The sequence below is a fragment of the Strix aluco genome, chromosome 5 (genome assembly GCF_031877795.1).
Source record: "Strix aluco isolate bStrAlu1 chromosome 5, bStrAlu1.hap1, whole genome shotgun sequence".
Taxonomy (NCBI): domain Eukaryota; kingdom Metazoa; phylum Chordata; class Aves; order Strigiformes; family Strigidae; genus Strix; species Strix aluco.
In genome coordinates, this window is record NC_133935.1 from 2,607,412 (window position 1) to 2,619,972 (window position 12,561).

The 12,561-nt window shown below is 40.8% G+C and overlaps 1 protein-coding gene across 2 annotated transcripts in view; it reads left to right on the forward strand.

The window, feature by feature from the left end:
• Positions 1 to 12,561, forward strand: part of FBLN1 (fibulin 1) — an 82,736-nt gene that overhangs the window by 56,946 nt on the left and 13,229 nt on the right. For both annotated transcript variants that reach the window (XM_074825623.1, XM_074825625.1), the window contains exons 15-16: positions 2,260 to 2,402; positions 4,401 to 4,532. In XM_074825623.1, the coding sequence (XP_074681724.1) occupies positions 2,260 to 2,402; positions 4,401 to 4,532 (275 nt within the window). The remainder of the gene's footprint in view (positions 1 to 2,259; positions 2,403 to 4,400; positions 4,533 to 12,561) is intronic.

Sequence of the window (12,561 nt, forward strand, 5' to 3'; positions counted from 1 at the left end):
TCCAGTGAATCAGAAGTGAGAATTATGAATGTAAGTCTTACTTAGGACTTCATCTTAAACAAATTCATGGCTTTATTGGATGAGAATTTCAGAAATGTTTGTATTTGCCAAATTTTCTTCCAGGTGAAGTCAAGAGTAAAGCTCCCTTTTCTTCCCAGGAAGGAGCAAAGGCAGACCAATACTAAACACTTGAGACACTCCCACCACAATGTTTTTGAATACAAATTCTATTATCTAGATCCAGCTATGAAAATTTAGGGTGCTGTACGTATTGCACTTCATTAGTGATAATGTCCCAAAATGAGTTACGCAAGCTACTGTTTACTGATGTCCCTAAAACCTTTAGATGATGCTACAGTTATTATTTATGTGTTATATAACACAAAGAGAACTTTTAAAGAACTTTTTCAGAATTTGTAAACATGTTATTGGAAGTAAAGCCAGTCTGACTTGGCTGTTGTGACCCCAGCTCAGCGGGATCCTGAGGAAGGATGCAGTCTTTGTACAGCTGTATAGATGTAAATGTCTACTAAACTCCTGTATATGCAGTAAGAAGAAAGAAAAAAAGAAGAGAGGGAAACAAACATGAATGATGTACATTTTACCTCAATTCTATTTGTAACATATTTTGAAATAGACTATTTTACGCTGGAACTAGACTTACGTAATTTAGCTGATCCTTATTTCGCAGACGAGAGGGTCAGCTAGCTGGAAGTCCTTTCTTAATTTGGCAGCTGAGGTTTAAAGTAAAGGGATGGGATCTGTTATTGTAGGTCAGACTGTTATGTCCATATATCCAGAATTAATTTGTTCTAAAACGACCAGCATGAGGCATTTCAGCAGAAGGGCCTGTTCTGTGCCCTGTGAGATGTCTAGGAAATGATGACATTTTTGAGACTGGCCTGTATCTCCTGGCCAGTCTCAAAACATCAACTGCAGAGTGAGAATAACAAGCCGGTCTCAGCTGGTGTAAATTAACCCAGCTTCATTGCCTTGCCATGGACTCCGCCAGTTCACATCTGTTGAAGCATGATTTCCTTAACGTTGATTCATGTTTTCTCTTTTATCTTTATTTTAGCTTCATACAATATCAGCGTGTTTGGCTTTCTTTTCTTTGATGAGCAAATGTGGGTAGCATATAATGAGAAGTTACTGATGTATTTATTATTAATAGAGCCATAAAGTCCCTTTGAACATCTGAAAAAAGATGGCTTGTAGGTGTGGACTTGGGTAACACATTTTGAAAAGAGCAAGAACCATTTGTTTCTAGAGGTATCTGACAAACTAAAGCTTCCATTTTTGTTTCCCTTCTACTCAGTGAATTTTTCTTCCTTTTAATCTTTTAATTCCCCCCCTCTGACACTGCAGTCTTTTCTTTTTTCCACTTAGAAATATGAAGAAATGGGCAGGTCAAAGTTGAGATCATTTGTGGGGCTTAGTCACATTGTGTCCCAGCGTAGCCCTTTCATCTCTCATGAACACAGACCGGGTATTGTGTGAAGCTCTTGAACTGTAAGTGACTTTAAATTCACTCTAGTGGACAAGGGTGAGAAGAAGTCATTTAACTTTTAATAGACTTTCAAGGACGAATGAGCAGCTGGTTGAGATGGAATATGAAATGACCCTTACCATTTCCCCAAACTCAGAATTCAATCTTTGAGGTTTTAAATAACATGGTTAACTTTTTTCCTCCCCAAGTTTCCATTTCTCTCTGTTTTCTCAGTGTAGATGGAAAGGGAGTGTGTGAAAAAAAAGACTTAAGAGAGGCTTTTCTGGCTCTTGCTGCACTGAAAATTGTGAAAGAAAGTTGGCCCTTCAGATATTTCCTGCCAGATTTCCAGAATGGAAACAATTGTTTCTGCTTTATATGACTGATATCACATGGAGTACAAAAAGGCTTGTGGAAATAAGTGTAGCTCCACTGAAACTGGTGAGACCACACCAGTGCGCTGCAGCTGAGGATCTGGGCCTCGTTGTTTGGTCCTGTTTGTACTTGGAAAGAGACTTTACGTGGCATCTTACGCACTACAGTTCTCCCAGTTTTTACACACCTGGCTTGAAGAATGGGGTTTGCAGGGGTTTTGACTGCAACTATTAGCCAAGCCAAATTTTTCAGTGATCCAGCAGTTCTGATAATCTGCGTTTGTCTGTGAGGTGAAGAATGAACACTTACATCAATTATATCTTCTAGCTCTGCAGATTGCAAAACACAAAGTAATTCATTTTCATATATATGCATCTCTCTCTTGTTTCTCTTAGTGTCAGGCTTGAAAAGACAGATACTATCCGTTGCATTAAGTCTTGTCGACCAAATGATGTCAACTGTGTGTTGGATCCAGTCCACACAATTTCCCACACTGTCATTTCACTGCCCACGTTCAGAGAATTTACAAGACCTGAAGGTAAGTGGTTTGTTCCTTGTTCCATTTAATAGACTACAACATATAAAACCTCCACCGGAAATCCTTGCCTAAAGCCAGACTAGCTACCGGTGCAGTAAAATGTTTGCACAGTTCCAAATTATAGTGTACTATTCATTTAATTAAAACCTTCGATATCCAGGAGTTTTAATTTTATGGGGCAAAGAAAGTCATTCTGAGCTCTAACTCATACAGCTTCCCAGTCTAAGGAAATATTGAGTCTGAATTCTCATTTACCACATTTACTCACATAATAGCTGTGTGCCCCATGACTTTTTTTCTTCCCTTTTTTGCAGATTTCACCATAGGAAGTAGGTACTCATTGTATTTTTCTCATCTGTTTATGGTGTGTTGTTCACTATTGACAGGTGGCTTGTTCCAAGAATGGAGCCTTTGTCTACATGCAAGCATTAATCACAAAATACATTATATTGAATATACTATCTAGTACTGTGATTTGCTGATTTTTGACCTGTTAAAAAAAAATATGTTTTTTTTAAAAATACAGACTAAAGGAAGGGAAATTCCAAGGACTGGACAGAAAGTTTTTAAGCTAAGATTTTCAAAAAGCATCCAAGTGAGTAGCTGTCCAGTCATCCAGAGTGAGTTTTCCAGCCCCAGATGCTGTGCTCTCCTGGGAACTCCTGTATTTCTTTAGTTCCTTCGGCCTGTGCCGTACTTGCAAGTTTTTAAATCCTGCAGTTCCATAAGGATTGCACTCACTTTGCTTGGTTCACATATAAACTTACAGATCAAGAGCCAGTTTTTGCTCCTTGGCGTTTGTATTCCTGTTCTGGCAGCTTCACTGGGGCTTGCGTACACATCCGTAGGTGGGATGACTGCCTTCAGCCCTGCTTCTCTGAAGGATGAGCCACTGTGTGCCACAGACAGAGAGAGATGAAGGGAACGGAGGAAAGGAAGATTATTTTGGAGGGGTTTTTAAAGATCTTGAATCCTTATTTCTGATGCACCCAGTCTCAGCCTTGCTATCTCAGAAAGTTGTCCTAAATGAAAAGCAAAGCTGATTCTTCACTTCTGCACCAGGCAGAGGGAGTAGGACAAGAGACGTCCCAATCCTTGTTCAAATAGGAACAATTAAACCACCAATAATTTAGCTGTATAGAGCTTCTACAGATTGCAGCAGGCCTGTTTCAGGCCTTGGCTGGCCCTGCTTCACAGGGAACTGAGGAATGGCCCATAGCCACTTCTCCCATACACACCCCTTCAGCTTCACCAGGTGTACTGGCAGCAGAGCTAAGGATTTGGCCCAGGATGCTTCCCAAACCGTTCCCTCATTAGTCCATCCTCATGATTTAATAAAAAGAGATGAGACCTAGCGATCTGAAGCCCAGAAGACGTTCCTAAACTGTAATTCAGTGCATGGCCTTGGGTGAATTCTTACAGCCCCATGGTTTAGTTTCATCATCTGTAGAGTGAGGATAATAATGAGAATAATAATACTTACCTCCCTCACAAGGGGCTTGAAAAATAGTCTCACTTTTTTTTTTTTTTTTTTTTTTTTAAACCTAAAACTCTCCTCCAGTACTCAAAAGGACTGTGATTTGTAATAGCAATACTTTGTGCAACTGCCTAAGGGAATCAGAGTTCAGGGGTTTATCTGTTTGGTCCCACACAAGTGCCCACCCTGTGGATCCTCAGGGATCCCTCTTTGGGTACAAGCTGGAAGTCTGACCAATTTCTAAAAGTGGTCTTTCTGGACTCTAAAAGTAATAGTGTTTTAGCTTCGGGGTTTCTTGGACAGTGCAGGAGGAGAAAATAAATCTGCATGAATCCTCCCTTTCCCCAGTTCTTATTTCCTTCAATTTAAAGGACTTAAAATTTAAGGGACCGGGGGGGGGAAGGCAATGTCCTCCACCAGCTTTGAGGACAAGTCATTTTGGATCAAATTCTGTTGGATTCTTCAGTGATGTTTTCAAATACTTCTCAGTACATTCTGTGATACACTTTATTTATTTGCAGAGATTATTTTTCTTCGTGCCATCACACCTACGTATCCGGCCAACCAGGCAGATATCATATTTGACATAACAGAAGGAAATTTAAGAGATTCCTTTGATATCATCAAGCGTTACATGGATGGTATGACAGTGGGTGAGTGTTTTTCTGTTTACTTTCTTCTCTCAGTAGTATTGTAGAACAAGGTCGAAGAAATTAACTCAAGTAATTAATTCCTACCTTGATTTTCAAGCCTGCATTGATTTAATATTCTCCAGTCCAAAATGTGTAATTTGAACTAATATCACAGATAATTTTTTGTTCGAAATACCAGAGGCCTAAAGTTTCATTTGAGAAGTATTTTAACTTTTTTCAGAACTGGCTCTAATTACAAAAGCAAATGGCTTAGTTTTAAAATGATGAGATTTGCCCATTGTAATCAAACCAAATATAAAATATGTAGTATGTCAACAAAGAGACTGTAAATTTAATTAACTGTTCTTTCTTGTTTAAACAGCATTGCATCAATTTTTGGATAATAATCAAATCTTTAAAGCAGGACTGAATTTACTGAATCTGTTACCTGTTTTAATATTTAATGGCAGGCTGGTTCAGTTTTAAATAAATACCTCTGCTGAGGGTAAAAGGGATCTCTCAAATGCTGTTGTTTAGAAGAAACTTCAGAATGGAACATACACGTTTGATTTACAGTCTCAGCTTGGTGGGGATGAGGCGTGGCAGGAGGTAGAGCTGCGTATATGGGTCATACCCTAGACCTGCATCTCCTCATGTAGCAGGGAGGGGCTGCAAAGCAACGGGGGGTTATACTTTCTGGTGGGTTTCTTCAGAGCAGGGCCCTTTTGTGGGCTATAATGCATACTGTGTCCAGTATGTGATGTGTATGATGTATCTAGTATGTATACATGCGTACAGATACATATTTCCAGCGTATGCTGTAGCTTGGCTCTCACTCTGGGACCCAGCGTAGCCAGGAGTTGGCAAATTATGTGAAGGATGCAGAGCAGGAGGAGGTCCTGGCTGATGTGCTGCTCTGCCCAGTGTGAGTTGCTAGTGCAGTGGCAGGGAAATACGCTGTGTTTCTCATACTTAGAGGATGAATATGCCAGGTATTAAAAAGTAGTATTTGATTGCTCTTCGTGAATGTTTGTTTATGAAGACAAAGGACCGTTGTTTCCAGTGAACATTTGTGTTTTGGTACGTGAATGTGCAGGTTCTGCTCAGGTTTATACATGTGCTTCTGGGCTTTCTAGCAGGACTTGTCTGGATGAAAAGAAAAATCGCTGCTGTGCTTCTTCCGTACTGATGGTTTGTGTAAAAGCAGTATTTGGCGTGATCTGAAGGTGGCACTGTTGCATTTCAGAAGCATGATAGTACAGCGTCAGCTGTGCAAAGGTTTTATGAACCGTAGATAAAAATCATAAGTCATTAGGTTTATATTTCTTTCTTTATCAAACAGAAGTATACATGTGAATGCTGAGAAAGAGGGAGAGTCTGTTAAAGCAGGATGATAAGATTACAGATTTCAGGTATTGGGTTGATTCTTTAGAACTAGAGTATAAATGTTATCAGATCCCCCAGTAGTTACAGTAGTTTGCTTTTCGTGCTGTGTGCTTCTTTCTCTCTGAAATTAGAAAGAAGGATGTGTCTAGAAGTTTGACTGGCCAAGGTATTTGCCTGAGGGAAGCATTTCCATTTTGAATAATAGGACTGCGTGTCAGTGGTATTTTTCTTCGTAAACTGGGTATCTGCCTCACAACGTTAGCAGAGAAAGGATGTTCTTACACACCAGCCTGAGAGGATATTATATATGTCTAAGTACGTTCCCAGCTCTGCAAAAGAATTGGGCAACTCTTTCTTCACCTCAGTTCCCCCATGTGCACCACGGAGATGATAAAACATGCCTACTACTGTCTTAATTAATTCTTGTATGTAAGAGTCTTAATTAATTTCTCCATGTAAAAGTACTTTGAGATTAACGGATGGAAGCTGCAAAGTAAACTGCCTGCAGCAGAATTGGAAAAGGAAAAACAAAACAAAACCCCAGCTGATATTACCTGGAGGGGCAGAGGTTCTGGACAGCATGTTGCATGTGTGAAATTAGGATTGCAAATAATTCTGCCAGCAGCGGTTCTGCTGCTCTCATCGTAATATCATTTTTCTTGTTATTAATAATCAGTATGTTAGGTGTTCCTATAAAAGTGCAGGGAAGTTTTCAAGACAAATAAATAAGAAGGGAACCTAGTCCACAGAAGTTCACAGAATAAGTCGCTCTTGTAAAGAAAGGGGAAGGATTTGTGTAAGGGTGGAGAAAGACAAAGGGCGCAGACGACAGCAGAAGGATTTACTGGTTATCAGAAAGCTTTATTGATTAGCCCAGTAACTTATAGGGAGCTAAGAAATCATCAGTTTATATGCTCCTGGGAGAGCACACCTGGACAATCGTGCTTGGTGATTACTGATGGGCATATGCCTCTTGAATCTGTGTAGCCTATTTTTTAACCTTTTTCTTCTGCCTGTATTATAGAGGAAGGAGCACATTTACTCTGATAATAAAACATAGATGCATGGGTAAGAGGAATAATAAGCATGTTTCATTCTGTTGTAATATTTCAGGAGAAATGACCAGAGTGTCAAAGCTATTTTATCTGCTAATGGAAATTAGATCACCAAATATCTTTTCTCTACAAGAGAAAAGATAGAAAATCTCTACAGGAGGTTTTGGGGTTTTTTTTTAAAGAAAAGACACGAACTAGCTCAGAGAGATGAAACGCATAAGAGTATTTGGAAAAAAGCAGGAAAATAGTTACTAGTGTTACTGAAAGAGCTGAGTGTAATAAACCTTGACTTGATGTCAGAGCAGAGAGGAAACCAGTGAAGGGATTCAAAGAAAGGAGAGAGTACTGGGAAGAGAGGGGGAGAAAGGACAGAGCAATGAAGATGCTCTTGCAGGAAGTCCTTCATTAGTAAAACATCTCTGTGCTAGGTTGTCACAAACAAGAAGAGAGATGACGCCTTAAGAAGGACCTGCATCTAAACTGTGTTTGTGTGAATGGAAAGGAACAAGATGCTCTCAGAAGTGTAACAGTCAAAAAAGTGAAAAGGTACAGGTTTCTTTTGGTAAAGGTTTAGAGAGTGGGAGGAGCTGTTAGAGATGGTGTTACAGAAGAAAAGTGAGGACTTCAACACTGACAGAGAACTATGGACTGAAGAGAGTCAGGTCATCAGTTTTAGCCATTATCCGTGTAAGAGGACACAGAGACATCAGGGAGAAGATGTTAGTGGAGCTGAGAAATACGCAGGATTGAATGGAGAGTGACTGATCAATCTGGTTTTTGATTCTTCATGGAGAGATAGCAGCTGAGGTCATAGGAGGAGAGGAGAGTGTGTAGAAGCAGGTTGTGAGGAAGGAAAAAAGAAGAAACTAGAAACAGAGGAGAGAGCTGCCCCAGGGAATGTTAGAAAAAGAAAGAACATGACCTCCCAAAGGAGATGTAGAAGGAGTGGGCACAAAGGTAGGAGAAGAGAGGCAAGGACAGTATTGCAAAAGCAAGGAAAGAAGATACATCAAATGGGAATCGATGATCATGGTATCAGACATGGAGGAGCCAAAAGAAGTAAGAACAGACTCCAAAAATAGCTATGCTGACCTACAGAAAACACCTCCAGTGGAAGAGAAGGAATGCAAGGCAGCCTGCTGGAGGGGCAGTGCGTAGACTTCATGCAAGCTGAAGAAAAAGAGTTGTGCACAAAGTTGCCTCCAATATTTCTACCCTATTTTATTAAAAAGAGATGTGAAACCCCATTCTTTCCTGGTTCAAGAAGTGCTGTAGACTCTCTGTTGCCTGGTGTGGTTACAGGCCAGGGTGGCACTGTTGCACATCACTTATTAGCATGGGTGGGAGAAAAACAGAAGTGCAGACCTATCCAGGGGTTTTTTTTAAAAGCTTTTATGGACTTTTCACTGCATTCCTCCTTTAACCAGCTGTCAGTGAAAAATGAAGAATGCATTTTCAACCTGTACAAAAATGTCCTATCAATGCCTAAGGTATTATCAGATACTATAAAACATTTCCCCCCTCAGCTATGCATTCATTTCCTGAGGTGACTGTAATACCACCTTGTAGTCTGGTAAACTTCAGGAAGATTTTAAAATTTTGTAATACAGCTAAAAGTAGTTTTGATAGGCTGAAATCTTCCATACTGCATTTGATGCTAACCTAAGCAGATACTCTTGCCTGTTAAGCAGAATGGTACTATTCTTATCAAAAACATCCAGAGCCAATGCAATTATACAATTTCACTTGTACCTGTGGAGCTTCTCAGGGGTGCTGGTGCTTGAATACACTGGTGTCAATGGTCGCTTATAATTTTACAGATTTGTACTAACTGCTCTCCATTGTTATTTGCAAGGATTTCACTGCTATCTCTGTCCTGACTTTCCAGCCTCTTTTATCTCTTTGTGATAGTTCATGATGTTACCTTTGACCCGTTACAGAAAGTGTCTCAACTACTGTAGCACAACACTGGATTTTTTAGTAGTCTAATTTCTACGATGGTATCACGATTGTTTAGTATGTTCCAGAGGCTGGGGAGAGACTTTTCAAAAATGACCCTAAGGTAAACAAAACCAGATACCATAAAAAAAGTGTGCTTGTGGGATCCCATATGGTTTGGGGGAGGAGAATGAGACTGGAGATTTATTTGACTTTTTGGGAAACCTGTCCTTAGCACAGGGGTAGTAGTTCTGGATCTCATGAGCAGTTTGGCCACTCCCAGTGTGGCAAAGTCTTTTCACAGTCCACCACTCAAATGTTTGTATGGTCTGACATTAAATTCAGAGTCGCTGGATTGAAAAAGATTTGGTTCTGAACTTGGTCCCTGGACCCACTCGGCAGTGCCGGGCAAGTACCTTCACATTCCTCTGTGCTTCTCCCTTATCCTCCGCTGCTTGAGACTCTTTATTTTTGGGCCAGAGGCTGGCTGGCTCTTACCCTGCATTTGTTACAGTGTTTAGCATAATGAGATCCCCGGACTGATTTGGGCTTCCTGGCACGGCTGTGATGCTGAAACTTCCAGTTCACCTACAATTGCTTTTCTGTGGGGAAGCAGGGGCTAGGTGTAGGCAGAGCCAGGGCGTCCAGGAGAGCTCTGCTGTTCACAGGGGTAAGGATTTCAACACATCTTTTATCTCGCCTTGTGGATACTCTTACTAGAAAGTAAGACATGATAGCCACCTTTTGTCATGGCTGTAATGTCATTAGCATGAAGCGACAATGGTGTCTGGCAATACAAAACCGATGCTGTCCAGTGATTCACAGTCAGCACACAGAGCAGGGACATAATTCAGCAGGTTTTTCGACAGGGTTTTGCAGCCTTACATTAAAAAAGACACAGTCCCTTTCAGTATCTTTGTTCTGGTTTCATCTAGGCTTGCCCCTTTCACAAGAGCCCTCAGCAAAGAATATTTGGTGAGTTTTTCTCTATGCCAGGTTGCCCCATCGAAATTAGTAGCTACGCAGTTGAGACGAGGGTGCCCAGAAGCCATTTGGTAAACGGGATCCTAGATTTATTGCCTGAACCTGCCCTTTTGGGATGCTGATGACTGCGTTGTTCAGTAGTCAAATCTCTCAACATCCTCCCTCCCCTCCAGAAAAAATGTCAGGCTGGAGAGCTCTTCTGGAGGCAAACAAGCAACTCGAGCAGGAGGTGGATTTTCATTTTGCATCTGAGAAATGCTGAAGGTGCTTTTCTGGTGAGAATGAGTCTCGTGCTTGAGTGGAACAACCTTCCTCATGCCAAATTTCACTCTAGCACATTGCAAGTATCTGGTTAATCCAACGTTCCTCCTTGATCGATGTTCATCTCACCCCTCGGGTCGGAAGGTGTAATGTATTACAAAAACATTCATACAGACCACCTTCGGTTACAGTTTCCATAAAGCCAGCAGACAAATAAATCACACCGCGACTCTGACGAAGTTTTGTGAACTGTGGCGTGAAGTATAAAACCTGCCAATTTGGGAAAGAAATGGACTGAGTCAGGGAACAGCTAAGGGGATCGCCAAAGGTCTTTGGTTCAGATTACATAGCATGCATTTTTTGGTATTAAACAGTGGGCTGAGATACTACATAAATGAGCAAATAAAGCCAGATTTGGAATCCAGTACGCCGAGAAACACACTACGGCAATTCCTCTGAGAGATGTCTGTGTGAATTCAGCCTTCTGAGGTGTTTTGCCCAGGTTTAGAGTAGTCAGAGACCTGCTTTTCTGAGGATCTCCAGGTGTGAAATATTTGTGCGACTGATTCAGCTGCTTCTGCTGCTGCTCCTGAGTTTGTGTGTTGATAACAAGCATCTCGTTCCTGCAGTAGCGCCTACACACCCTATAAACATGGAGACGGAAGATAAGAGACTCGAGGCGTATCATAAATCTTTGCCGGTATGATGCACAGATGCATGGCTCACTTGAAAAAAACCCACCCTAACTTTTATTTTTAAAGGGGTCAGATGTGGTGAAGTGACCCCCTTATTTCAGCCTTATTTTGAGAATTTGGTCAGGGATTAACACACGTGAAAATTCAGAGAGCTTCCCTCGTCAGAAGTTCTGCTAACAATACCAGCAGAGCTGTTGCCTCTAGGTGATGACTGAGCAGCTCTATAAGGGCTTTCATGTCAAATCCTCAGGATTAGGTGCTTTTTCTTCTATGGTAAATTGAATCACAGAGCCATATCGTGCTGTGTGTGCCATAAGGTGGCTCTTTGCCAAGAAATGCTTAGGGTTACAATAATTAATTGCCCAGGTGTCATGGATATGCTACCATATCAAAACTCAGCTGAAACGGAATAATGGGGTTGTGGGACGGGAAGGGTAAACTAAGCCACTCTCTCTAACTGGAGAGATTGCATGTATGTGGTGATGTACCATGATGGACACTAAACCCCTGTAAATAAGATACTGGGAATAAAGTATCAGGAGGACGATATGTGTGATTTTGCATATATTGGACATTCAGCCTTAAAGTTTTTCCACCTGTTTTTGTAATATGTAGGATTCTTATAAAAGCATGTCACGTTCTCAAAGGTGGAACAGGAAGGATTAAAAAATATATGGTGGAAACTATTTTTTAATGAGGCTACTTCAAGTACAGTTATTGCATTTTAGGCATGAGTGATTTCGCAGCATTGTCAACATTAAAACCCATTGCGAGGTTTGGCTGGAAGGCAAACCAGAGATCTAAAAGCACTTGAAGTTTGCCAAGCCAAGATAAGAGCACATCTCTCTGAAGTTATTTGGTATCCTTAATAAAGATCATAGTATTTGTAAACTAGCCAAACCTCAGTAAAATCAAAGGTTGTTTTTAATTCTTTCATAATACCAAGGCTCCATATGATCCAACATGACAGATAATAGCTTTGAAAATATTTACCATTTGTTTCTGGCCAAAAAATGTATTAATACCATGAGGCCTCTTTATTGCCTCTTTATTTGATGCATTTCAGCAATCAAAGCTTTCTAGAAAAGCCCAAGTGTTAATGAAATTAAACTTCATTGAGTGGTTGAAGGATAGCATTTATAATAAATTGAATTCCAAATTTCTGAACTGTCGAATAAGGCAGAAAGATCCTTTTTCATGCTGAAATGTGATTTCTGTGCTGTAATTTCCTTTTTCTTTTTTCTATTGAGGTGAAACGAAAGGCAAAAAGAGAAGCAAATTCAGTTTTAGCTAAACTTAAACTAAGACTTGTACCCTAGGTGGAAACTTCAAAGGCTGTGAGTACCTGGAGAGTTTTAGACACAATTGTTTGGACAGTCTTTAAAGGAGAGCTTTGTCTTTACGTGGATTACTGTGGTTAATAGATACTCTGAGCATGGGAGAGATCTGAGCAAGACGTGTTGCTTACGGTCGCAGGCACAGGCCCACCTTGTTACACTACTTTTTTTTTTTTTTTCTGAAGGGTGCCTTAGTCTGGAGCAGAGGAGGCTGAGGGGAGACCTCATCACCCTCTACAACTCCCTGAAAGGAGGGTGCAGAGAGGGGGGATGAGTCTCCTGAGACAAGGAACCAGAGCCAGGACAAGAGGGAAAGGCCTCAAGCTGCGCCAGGGCAGGGTCAGACTGGCTCTTAGGAAGTATTTCTTTGCAGAAGGGGTTGTTGGGTGTTGGA